A 12,158-nucleotide genomic window follows, 5' to 3' on the forward strand; every position below is an offset into this window, starting at 1 on the left:
TCCCAACTCCTTCCCCTTATGGTAACCAACAGTTTGTTTCTGTGAGCCTGTTTCTGTTTTGTTTTGTTTTTTTAGACTCTACATGTAATTGGAATCCTATTGTCTTTGTCTTCCTCTGTCTGGCTTATTTCACTTAGCATAATACCTTCTACGTCTATTCGTGTTGTCACGAACGGTAAGATCTCGTTCTTTTTTATGGCTGTGAGTATTCCATTGTGTATTTACACCATATGTTCTTTACCCACTCCTCTCTTGATGGGCACTTAGGTTGCTTCCATATCTTGGCTTTTGTAAGTAATGCGGCAGTGAACATAGGGATGCATGTAGCTCTTCAAATTGGTGTTTTCATTTTCTTCAGATAAATACCCAGACATGGAATTGCTGGATCATATCATAGTTTTAATTTTTGGAGGACCCTCCATACTGTTTACCTATTGGCTACACCAACTTCCATTTCCACTAACAGTGTATGAATGTTCCCTTGTCTCTGTATCCTTGCCAACACTTATTATTTTTTTTCACTGTTTGATAATAGCCAATCTGGTAGGTGTGAGGTGATATCTTGACGTGGCTTTGATTTGCACTTCTGTGGTGACTAGTGATGTTGAGCTTCTTTTCATGTGTCTGCTGCCCATCTGGATGTCTGTTTTTGGAAAACATCTATTTTAGTCCACTGCCTGTTTTATAATTGTTTGGATACTAACCCCTTATCAGATGTATGATTTGCCAATATCTTCTCCCATTCCATAGCTTGTCTTTTTATTATGTTATTGATTTCCTTCATTGTTTAAAAGATTTTTCATTTGATGTAATCTCATTTATTTTAGGCTTTGTTTCCCTTGCCTGGGGTGACTGGTCCAAAAAAATATTGCTGAGACCAATGGCAGAAAGCTTATTGCCTGTGTTTTTTCTAGCCGTTTTATGGTTTCAGGTCTTACATTCAAGTGTTTAATCCATCTTGAATGTATTTCTTTGAATGGTGTAAGATAGTGATCCATTTTCCTTCTTTCATATGTGGCTGTTCAGTATTCCTAACACCATTTGCTGAAATTCTTGCCTTCTTTCTCATAGATTACTTGATCTGATAAGTGTGGGTTATTTCTGGGCTCTCTATTCTATTCCTTTGATCTATGTGTCTGTTTTCTTGCCAGTACCATACTGTTTTGATTGCTATAGCTTTGTAGTATAGTTTGAAACCTGGGAGCTTGGTATTTCCCACTTTATCCTTCTTTTTCGAGATTGCTTTGGCTGTTTGGGCTCATGTACAGCTTGTTGTGTGGACGTACGTTTTTACTTCTCTTGGGTATATGGCTAGAAATGGAACTGCTGCTGGGTCATATATTAACTCTTTAACATCTTGAGGAATTGCCGAACTGTTTTCCAAAGCGGCTCCATGATTTTTATATTCCCCCAGAAATGTATGAGAGGTTCATTTTCTCCAAATTCTCCCCAACACTTGATGCTGTCTGATTTTTTCATGATTTTAGTAGTAGTAAGGAAGTATTTCATTGTGGGTTTGATTTGAATTTCTCTATTAACACTCTTACACATCTTTTCATGGGCTTATTAGCCATTTGTATATCTTCTGTGGAGAAAAATCTATTCAAATACTTTGTTTTCTTTACTGTAGTAAAACACACACACACGCACACACAGAAGATCTACCCTCTTACTAAAGTTTAAGTACACACATACAATATGAACTACACTGTAAGTACAGTGCTATACAGCAGACCTATAGAATTTTTTCATATTACGTGATTGAAACTCTATACCACTGAACAGCATCTCCTTGTTTCCCCCTCCTCCCAGCCCCTGACAACCACCACTCTACCTTCTGTTCCTGTGAGTTGGACTACTTTAGGTCCTCACGTATGGGGAATCATGCAGTGTTTGTCCTTCTGTGACTGGCTTATTTCACTTAGTGTAATGCCCTCATTGTTTATTTATGTTGTCACATATTGCAGGATTTCTGTCTTTTTAAAAGTTGAAAAAAAATACATCGCGTGCATTTACCACCTTTTCTTTACCCATTCATCTGTCAGTGAACATTTAGGTTGTTTCTACTTCTTGGCTATTATAAATAATGCTGCAGTAAACATGAGAGTACAAGTACCTCTTTGAGATCCTGATTCCATTTCTTCTGGACAAATATCCAGAAGTGGGATTGACAGTAGTTCATGTGGTAGTTCTTCTAATTTTTTAAGGAACTTCCATACTGTTTTCCATAGCATCTGCGCCATTTTACATTCCCACCATCAGTGCACAAAGTTTGCAATTTCTCTGCATCCTTGCTCACGATGGCAATTTTCTGTGCAGTGTTTTGTTTTGATTTTTGGTTTTTTTTTTAGTTTGTTTTTAAAAATAATGGCCATCCCAATGGGTGTGAGGTAATGTGTCATTATGGTTTTGATTCGCATTTCCCTGATGGTTAGTGATGTTGATTATCTTTTCATACACCTGTTGGTCGTTTTTTGTCTTCTTTGGAGAAATGTCTATTCAAGTCCTTTGCTCATTTTTAGAATCAGGTCATTTGGGGTTTGTTACTGAGTCGTAGGAGAATTTACTGCTTTTGGAGGTTAACCCTTGTCAGAAACATGGCTGGCAAATATTGTCCTCCATACCATAGGTTGCCTTTTATCTCTTTTGATGTTTCCTTCGCTGTACAGAAACTTTTTAATTTAGTCCTACTCTGTATCTTTGCTTTCTTGCCTGTGCTTTTAGCGTCCTACCCAATAAATCATTTTCATTACCTGTGTTATGAAGCTTTCCCCCTAGTTTTCTTGTAGGAGTTTTAAAGTTTTAGATCTTACTCTTTCTTTAATCTATTTTTAGTTGATTGTTGTGTGTGGTGGAAGATGGGAGTGCAGTTTTATTCTTTGGCACGTGGATATCCAGTTGTCCCAACAGCTTCTGTGGAGGAGACTATCCTCTCCCTGTTTAGTTTTGGCACACTTCTTGAAGATCACTTTGACCTTATACATGTGGATTTACTTCTGCGCCCTCTGTTCTGTTGCTTTGTATGTCTGTCTTGGGTATCCCAACACCATAGTTTTGATCATCGTAGCTTTTTCATGGTTAGAAATCAGGAAGTGTGAGGCCTTCAGCCTTGTTCTTTTTCCTCAAGGTTGTTTTGGCTAGTCAGGGTCATTTGCGGTTCCATTATACATTTTAGAATTGTTTTTCCTATGTTTGTAAAAAATACCATTGAGACTTTTATAGGGATTACATCAAATCTGTAGGCCACTTTAGGTAATATAGACATTTTAACAATATTTAGTCTTTTGATCCATGAGCATTTAATTTCCTTTTATTTGTGTCATCTTTAATTTATTTTAGCAATGTTATTAGTACACAAATCTTCTGCCGCCTTGGTTAAACTTCTTTCTAAGTAATTCACTATTTTTTATGCCACTGAAAATGGGATTGTTTTCTTAATTTTCTTTTTGGACTGTTCATTGTTAAGTGTGTAGAAATGCAACTGATTTTTATATGTCAATTTTTTATCCTACAACTTTGCTAAATTCATTTATTATTTCTAATTGCGTGTGTGTGTGTGTGTGTGTGTGTGTGTGTGTGAAAGAGAGAGAGAGAGAGATCTTTAGGGTTTCTACATAAAATATCATGTCACCTGCAAACAGGTAATTTTACTTCTTCCTCAGCTTTGAAAGCCTCTTATTTCTCTTTCTTGCGTAGTTGCTCTGGCTAGCACTTCCAGTACTATGTTGAATATAAGTGGCTAGAGTGGGCATCCTTGCTTGTTCCTGATCTTAGATTAAAGCTTTGTTTTTCACCATTCAGTATGATGTTAGCTGTGGGATTTTCATATATGGCCTTTATTATATTGCAGTAATTCCCTTCTTTTCCTCGTTTGCTCATTTTTTAATTCTGTTGTCTTTTTACCTTTGTTTTTTTTTTCTAGTAAGACTAAATTTATTCAATACCCTAAGTAGAAGTTTTGATTATAAGTATCCAACAGTATAAAAAGTACAAAACAGATTTGTAGATTTCTAATATATTAATACAAAGTGCATGACTACATACAGTACATCCTACAGGCAAAGAGGTGGAAGGGGAAAAAGAAGACTGTGGTTGAGGTCTAGTAATAAATAAATAAATACAGAAGTAGAGATGATCCATATTATAGTATATTCTACCACCAATACTGTAGCCAAAATGTACAAAAAAAAAAAAAGCCATTTCAANATTTTTTTCTTTTAGTAAGCTAGACACTGGCTTCAGGGTTTGTGGAACTGGAGGAGAAATAACAGCCCATTCACAACTATTCTAGAAATTGTCTTTTGGCGGAATAGCGGGTATCCGAGTTAAAAATAGGAGGGTTTTGTTGCTTTGTTTTCTTTGCAAAATTTAAATCGTTTTTGTTCCCCTTCTACCTAAACCTCAGTCACCACTCCTGAGTGGAGATGGGCAGAGGCTCTGGCCCCTGCTCCTCCGGCTTCTCAGCAGCTGTTTTCTTATTGCTGCAGCAGGACTTGAAGAGATGCGTGTCAATGAGGACCTCCCCAAAACGGCCTTTATAGATAATCCCACAACAGATTTTCTGTCTTTTCCAGTATGTGAGATCTAAAAAGGAAAAAACTGGCGTTCTGTTAGAGCCAGAGGCCATCTCTGTATCTGAGCCATCATCTGACTGGTTACTATAACAAGGAGATTGAGCTGGGGAGGCACTTGAGGTGGTACTGTGAGCATCAGAATTGTGACGCTTAAATTCCTTCTGTAGTTTACTGATCTGGTTGCTTTTTATCCTGTTTCCAGATAGAGTTTTCACTTTCTTTGGTTTCAATGTAGTCTTCAGACTGGGTCCTGCCCTTGCATCTACCACATGATTCCAGTTTTTTTTTTGATCCTGCTGGCAGTTTCTTCCATCTTTTCACAAGCAGGACACAGGCATTACAGATGTCTCCTGAACGAGTCTCATGCAACCTGATAAGAAAACAATCAAACCTTTATTAGTCTCATTTACATTAAAGAATTCATGCAGGGGCACCTGGCTGGCTCAGTTGGTAGAGCCTGTAACTCTTGATCTTGGGGTTATAAGTTCAAGCCCCATACTGAGTGTAGAGATTACTTAAAAATGAAATGTTAAGAGGAGGGAAAAAAAAAAAAAAAGAATTCATGCAATTACACTACTTTTAGAAAAAAATACACCCGTTTATAGTTTATAGATGCTATTTCTAATTGTTCTGGGCGATCCAGTTCCATTGTTTCTNCGAAACAGCTCTGGAAGTCCTTTTCATAGTGTTTACTGTCAGTGAAGCGAGAACTGGAGGACTTCGCTCTGCAAATACAGCAGCCCTCTATACTTCGGTACATCTTTGGCTTGTGAAAACCAAACATCTTTTCTTCTGGGCAATAGTCTTCCAAAGGCAGCCGTTCCACGCGCAATAACGTTCCCGGGGTGCGGACTGCACGCCAAGCCAACCCCCCCTTCAATCGCTCCGTCCTCCTCAACTGCCTTGTCTAGAAAGCGTCTTTTTACCTTTGAGTTGTAACAGTTCTTTATGTATCCTAGGTACAAGTCCCTTATCAGAGATATGATTTGCAAATAATTTCTTCCATTCCACGGGTTGTCTTTTTACTTCCTTACGGTGTCCTTTGAAGGACTGTTTTTGCTTTTAGCTTTATGATGCACTAGTTAATTTTTTGTATACGGTGTAAGATAAAGGTCCAAATTAAATCTTTTGCCTGTGGATATCCATTTGTGTCAGCACCATTTCTTGAAAAGACTGTTCTTTTCCCATTGATGGTCTTGGCATACTTATTACAAATCAGTTCTCCATAGACAGGTTTGCTTATTTCTGAACTCTCAGTTCTGTTCCATAGATATATATGTCTATCTTTATGCCAGTACACTGCTCAGATTATTTTTCAGTGGTCTTTTCATTTTTCCTCCCTAGCTGAGTGATCTCAGAAAATTGAGCATCTTAGGCTGTTTCCTTATTTGTAAATCGGAAATGCATTACCCCTCTCCCCTCAGGATTGTTGTCAGGACTGAACAAGAATATGATAAAGCTTTTATTAGTCAGTGCTTATCACATCATGCTCAATTAAAAAAAATTAATCAAAATCTGCTTTCCTTTAATGTTTCCTTTGCTTCCAGCTAATCCTAATAAAGACTGTAATACTTTTAAATGTAAGAATTGATTTAATGAGAAGAGGTTGGCATATTCCTGTTCCACTACCAGTATTCAACAAGTTTTTACCTGAAGAGCATGCCATTTTCTCATATGAGCCTCTCATTCATTCATTCATTCATTCATTCATTCATTTTTGCTGTGTATTAAGTTGCAGGGCACTTTCCTGCTTTCCCCAATAGCCATAACACAGAAGCACTGGCCTAGTCTCCATCCTTTTCTTACATCCACACTGATAAAGCAACATGTTGGCCCTCCTGTTTCTGAACCTACCTTCAGTGATAATCATCTGTATTTTGCTATCCACCACCATTAGGTTTACTTATTATTGCAACAGTTACAGCTCAGATTTTAAATTCTGAAATTATTTTCCTTAATCAGCCTCCTTACGTTTCATTTATTCATAATGAATTGGGATTAGATCCTGACCTCTAATTCCTCAGCCTCTTTATTTTCCTGATCCATGATCTCTCTTCTGGCCCCATTTGCCTCTACGTAAGCTTTTTTGGTCAACAGTTAAATGAGACAATCTCTTTCATCCTAAGATCCCATATGGTTCCTTGAAAGCAAAAAAATGCCCACCATCAACTTAATCTGCTCATCTCCTCAAGCCCCTAAGCATTCATTGCTGAGGAAAGCCAAAGCCTTTCCAGCTTATTCCCGATATTCTTTAGTCCATCGTTGGGCTCCCTCAGATGCTGATATTATTCTATATGTATAATATATATACATATATATTTTTAAGTAGGCTCCACGTCCAGCGTTGGGCTTGAACTCAAGACCCTGTGATTGAGAATTGCATGCTCTACGGACTGAACCAGCCAGGTACCCTGATGCTAGTGTTGTTATTGTCTGCGGGTTAGTTCTAGTTTGTCTGTGAATCACTGCGGATCTTCCCATCCTATCTCATTCTTCAACGTCTTAGGCTTTGTTTCTTCATCACATCTGTAGAGCACTCTTCATTTGGTGCACCAACCTTTTAGTTTGTATTCATTCTCTAAAAATGATGCTTCGTCTGTGTGTAGGAGAGTTAACATAGCAGGCCTCAGGTTGCTATCTTTAGAAGGTCCTGCTTGCATGGTTGGCTCTTGGCTGGAGCCTGAGCACTTGGCTTTTGAAGAGTTCAGTGTTTTTCAGGTAATACTGTTTGGCCTGCTTGGGGCACTTAATACCTGCTTTCCTTCTGGGAGTCTGGAATTTTTATAGTTATGGTTTTGGTCTTTGTGCCTACGTGACCAGCCTCCAGTAAAATACCTGTGGACTCTGAGTCTCACCTGGGCTTCTGTGGGCAGAAAGACTGAACATGTGTAGGAAGCCTTCGTGTAGATTCCTCCAGATTCTGTGTGATGTCTTTTTCCCTTACTCATCCTGCTGTGTATCCTTTCTCTATAATCAACTGTACGCTCTGATTCCTGCAATCTTCAAATGTATGTGGTTGTGGGACCTGTGACCATGTCCTTCCTTGCCACCCCTAATTCAAACTGCTCTCTAAAGTTTGATCTCTTTCTGTGGTAGTCTTTTCTTAGTCTGTAACACTTGTTGATAATACCCTTGCTTCCAGAAACTCTCCTTCCTTGACTTCCACAAGAAACTGCAATCATATTTGAACTCCTTGTTCTCCATTCCTTCACACATTATTCCTTCATTCAACAGACTCAACTGAATGCCTGTATGTGCCACGCACTGTGCTCAGTATACGTGAGTGAGTGAAACAGTCATGGTGCAGCCGATGGTCTAGTGGGAGAAGCCAAAAAGCAGATGTTACATGTTGAGATAAGTACCACGTTGTGAGAATCATTAAATGGGGAGAGGTACTTCAGGAAGGGTGGTCAGTGAGGAAATCAGCAGGGTGGTCTGTGGAGACATCATTGATGTAGGATAAGGTCTGTTTGGTAAAGAATACAAGCAGTACTTTACAGCAGAGAATAGCACGTGCAAATGTTTAAAAAGCCACTTGGAATCTTCTAGGGTTCAAAAAGAGTATGGTGTGGCTGGAGCACTGTGAGAAATCTGGGAGAGGAGGAGAGGAGGTTGGAGGGTAGTGTGGAACAGAACTTTGTAGGTCATGGTTAGTATGTGCCATGTAGTTTTTATTTTAAAGGCACTGGGAGACCAGAAAGGGTTTAAATCACCTAAGCGATAGGTACCTTTCAAAACATCATTCTTACAAGGATGTGATTTTATATAAATATATATAATGGGGCATTACTTAGCCATAAAAGAATGAAAGCCTGCCACTTGCAACAACATGGATGGAACTAGAAGGTATTACGCTGAGTGAAATAAGTCAGAGAAAGACAAATACCCTGTGATTTCACTTATGGGGAATTTAAGGAACCAAACGAAGGAGCAAAGGAGAAAAGAGAAAAACCAAAATACAGATTCTTAATTGTAGAGAACCAACTTGGTGGTTACCCCAGGGGAGGTGGGTCAGGGAATGGGTGAAATAGATGACAGGGATTAAGGACTACACTTGTCACGATGAGCACTGAGTAGCGTACAGAGCTGTTCAGTCACTATATTGTATACCCGGAACTAACATAACACTGTATGTTAACTGTACTGGAATTAAAATGTGAAAAATAAAAAAAAAATTAAAAAAGGCTGATTCTTAAGATTTGTAGAGAAGAATGGAGTACAGAGGGATAGGAAGGGGAGAGCATAGTTTGGTGATTACTACAGTGACATAGGTGAACAATGATGACCTGGGTCGGAGTGATGGCTAAGGAGATGGAAAGGAGTGAATGGACTTTGAGATAGGGAGTTCTGCAAGATTTCAATCTCACTTGTCTTCTGTCTGCTCTCTCCTTTGATGCTTATCTCCACTCTCATGTCTTTAACGATGATATCCCTATGGAAGACTAACCCGATGGCCCTAATCCTAATGCCTCTTTTTGCCAATTTCAAAGGAATAATGATAGGATTACATTTCAGAAATTTAAACGGTTCTAAAGCCATCATGCCTCTGCCACTTACTGCCAGTTTGATCTGAGCCAAGTTACTTCACTTCTCTATGCCTGTTTCCTCATTTGTACAATGGGGATAATGTACTACCTACTCATGTGGTTGTTCGGGGGAGTAAAACCAATACATAAAAACCATTTGGGCGCCAGCTTGCACATATCGGGTGATGGTAAACATTAGTTCTACTGCAGGACTCCACAATTTCTGTCTCCATGTCACAAACTGAACTTCCTCTAGCACCCAAACTAGCTCTGTGATCTGACATGTTCAGTTCTATTAATGGCACCAGCTAGTGATTCCAAACTGCAATCATATTTGACTATTTGCTGTCAATTCCTTTACCGTGCTGCAGGCAGAAAGTTAAAATTAGAGATTGCTACTAAGTATTTTTACTTCCACCTGCACATAAAGTTGCAGCTTCTTTTATTCATTCATCAACAAATACTGAGTACCTATTAAGAGAGTCAAGCAGTTGGACTAGACTCCTAATCTTTTGTCCTTCAGATACAGTTCCTGCCATTTGGTCTACATGGGACTTTTTTTTTTTTTTTTAAAGATTTTATTTACTTATTCGACAGAGATAGAGACAGCCAGCAAGAGAGGGAACACAAGCAGGGGGAGTGGGAGAGGAAGAAGCAGGCTCATAGCGGAGGAGCCTGATGTGGGGCTCGATCCCACAACGCCAGGATCACGCCCTGAGCCGAAGGCAGACGCTTAACCACTGTGCCACCCAGGCGCCCCGGGGACTATTTTTGTTCTTCAACAATCTTGACTGGAAATGAAGGGAAAACTCCTCTGTGTAATCAAAATGGAATTTCAAAAGATTCTCTGCCAGTGAACCAACTAAAACCCTTGAAAAATTTCTAAGCATATTTTACTATCTCAAAGTAACTGACTTTATTAATTCAATTATGGGTACAAAAAAAGGGTTCAAGGGCATTAATACCAAAGCTTAGGATTGAGGGAAATGGTGTAAGCTGTCCACCCCAAGGTTAACAGTGCCATCCCTGCCTGTTCTCTAGCACTGCATCGCTGTGCACAGTGAACAGCAGTAACTACTCATACTTACTTAGGTTTCTGTTTTGGTATCAAATACTAAGTAACTGATTTCTGAAGTTGTTCTTTTCAAGGAAATTTAATTCCAACTGGTTTTGGAGTTCACTTTCTCTTGTGGGTCAAGAAAGTCTAAACTCTCCAGATAAGAAGGACTGGTAGAGGATAAGGTGTAAATATAGGCAATCAGGACCCTAAGTTACAGGTACTACAGACACAGGCCTTGATATAGGCACATAATGATGTATAAAGCATGGATGATACCAAAGAATTTATTGTAAATGTAGTGGTAAATACATTGCAAATAATCATCATTAAAAAGGAACTAGAAAATTACACACGTTTAAAGTATGTGCTTTTTTTCCACCACCTTTAAGTTATGGCTAGTACCAACATTTTAAGTACTGGAATACTTAATGCGATGGTCCATTTTCACATAATTTCATATCTTCATCTTTGTATTTAAAGCAGTTGACCATGACTTTCAGTTTCAATTATGATTCTCTGTTTTTATCAGTTCTGTAATGATCTGTAGAATCTTGTCATCTGAGTGGAAGAAAAAAACACCCATGAACAAAGTCATCACCTGGCTAAATTCCCAATGTACACACATGTGAACAGCAGGCATACTTCATTAAAAGATTCTTTTAAATTAGAATACAATACTAATACCAGCAATAAAATAGACTGTTGCCCTATAATATTAATTATTGTTTGTTATAGTTATTTGACAGCTGCTCTCACAAGAAGTAGGCTAACGCCCAAAGCCATGATGTAATGTAACTATTTGTCCTTTATAAGGAATTCTTTCTTTAAAAATTCCGTTAAGACAAGGGGTTTCCTAACTTTGTCAGCTAGCTCAGATACACTGAAGGATCTATTGACTGTTCCATGGTCTTGAGAATATGTCAGGATTTGCACAGTATGGACACACAAGGAACTGATAGCAGCTGCTCCATGTTTAGTCCAAAGGAAACAAAAACTTTGAAGAGGGGAGGACTCTTGGAGAGGTGTCAATAGGGAAGTGACAGATCTCGCTACACAACAAAAGTATCACCAACTGATGTGACAAACAGAGCAACAGAGGCTGTACTATTTGCGAAGGAGGTTATGTTAACAGATGCTGCTACTTTTAAATAGTTGTTCTGAGATTGTGACTTCCTAAGAACTTAACTACTTTTTACATAGGTGTAATTATCAGGGCTGCAAGACTGAAATTCTGTCTTGTATTAGACAGCTCAGCAAGAGAATGCCCTGAGTTGCAATGGGAAATTCTGATAACTGGGCCCATGGCCTGACATTCAAATTCCTGGGGGCTACTATGACATTTAAAAAAAAAAGAAAAGAAAAAAAAAAGTCATTTGCTGCAAGGGAAACAATGAAGGGTCTAGAAAGAACCATGAATTCTAAGCTCCCCAAGTTTCAGGGTATTAGCACTAGAACAGTGGCTCCCAACTTGCCTATGAAAATTAACTGAGATACTTATTAAATACAATCATATTGAAGCCCACTGATCAATTTTTAACATCAAAACCAAATTTAAATGCTTCCTGATGTGATGCAATGGGAAGAACAGAGCAGCAAGTAGAAAATATCCTTTTCCTAGAAATCCAATTAAAGCTTTGGATACAACTACTATAGTCTGCAGGATGTGTAGGGAAACACATTAAATCAAAGCATGAAGATGTAAGCAATCAAATCCTAAATGTGAGAAATTTTACCAGTAAAATAATCCAGTTTAATAAAAATTACTCTATTTAAAAGGGGATGGTAGTAGAGGTAAGTGTTATAAATTAAGGGATTAAAAACACATAGGCCTCTCCCATAAAGGAGATTAAATATGTCTAGGGTAGGTCTTTGGACTTCGTATTTAAATATCTGCCAAGATGATTCTGATGATTTGGCAAGTTTGGCTGGGAAACACTCATCAGGCTAACCAAAAACTCAGGTGTCTATTGAAGGTTTCTATTGAAGGATAATGTACTT

General features: G+C 38.5%; 2 protein-coding genes across 4 annotated transcripts in view; both read right to left on the reverse strand.

Annotated features, from left to right (window-relative positions):
• Nucleotides 1-4,234: 4,234 nt before the first annotated feature.
• On the reverse strand, nucleotides 4,235-5,506 carry LOC117801492 (SIN3-HDAC complex-associated factor-like). Its single transcript, XM_034656242.1, is given in 3 exon segments — nucleotides 4,235-4,861; nucleotides 4,863-4,945; nucleotides 5,232-5,506. Coding segments are annotated over 3 exon segments (666 nt in total). The 5' UTR covers nucleotides 5,359-5,506; the 3' UTR covers nucleotides 4,235-4,405.
• A 4,920-nt stretch (nucleotides 5,507-10,426) lies between these two features.
• Nucleotides 10,427-12,158, reverse strand: part of DHX29 (DExH-box helicase 29) — a 46,404-nt gene continuing 44,672 nt past the window's right edge. For all 3 annotated transcript variants that reach the window (XM_034656234.1, XM_002928078.4, XM_034656235.1), the window contains one exon: nucleotides 10,427-10,718. In XM_034656234.1, coding sequence (XP_034512125.1) covers nucleotides 10,663-10,718 — 56 coding nt within the window. In that variant the 3' untranslated portion in view covers nucleotides 10,427-10,662. The remainder of the gene's footprint in view (nucleotides 10,719-12,158) is intronic.

Source organism: Ailuropoda melanoleuca, chromosome 3 (genome assembly GCF_002007445.2).
Source record: "Ailuropoda melanoleuca isolate Jingjing chromosome 3, ASM200744v2, whole genome shotgun sequence".
NCBI lineage: Eukaryota > Metazoa > Chordata > Mammalia > Carnivora > Ursidae > Ailuropoda > Ailuropoda melanoleuca.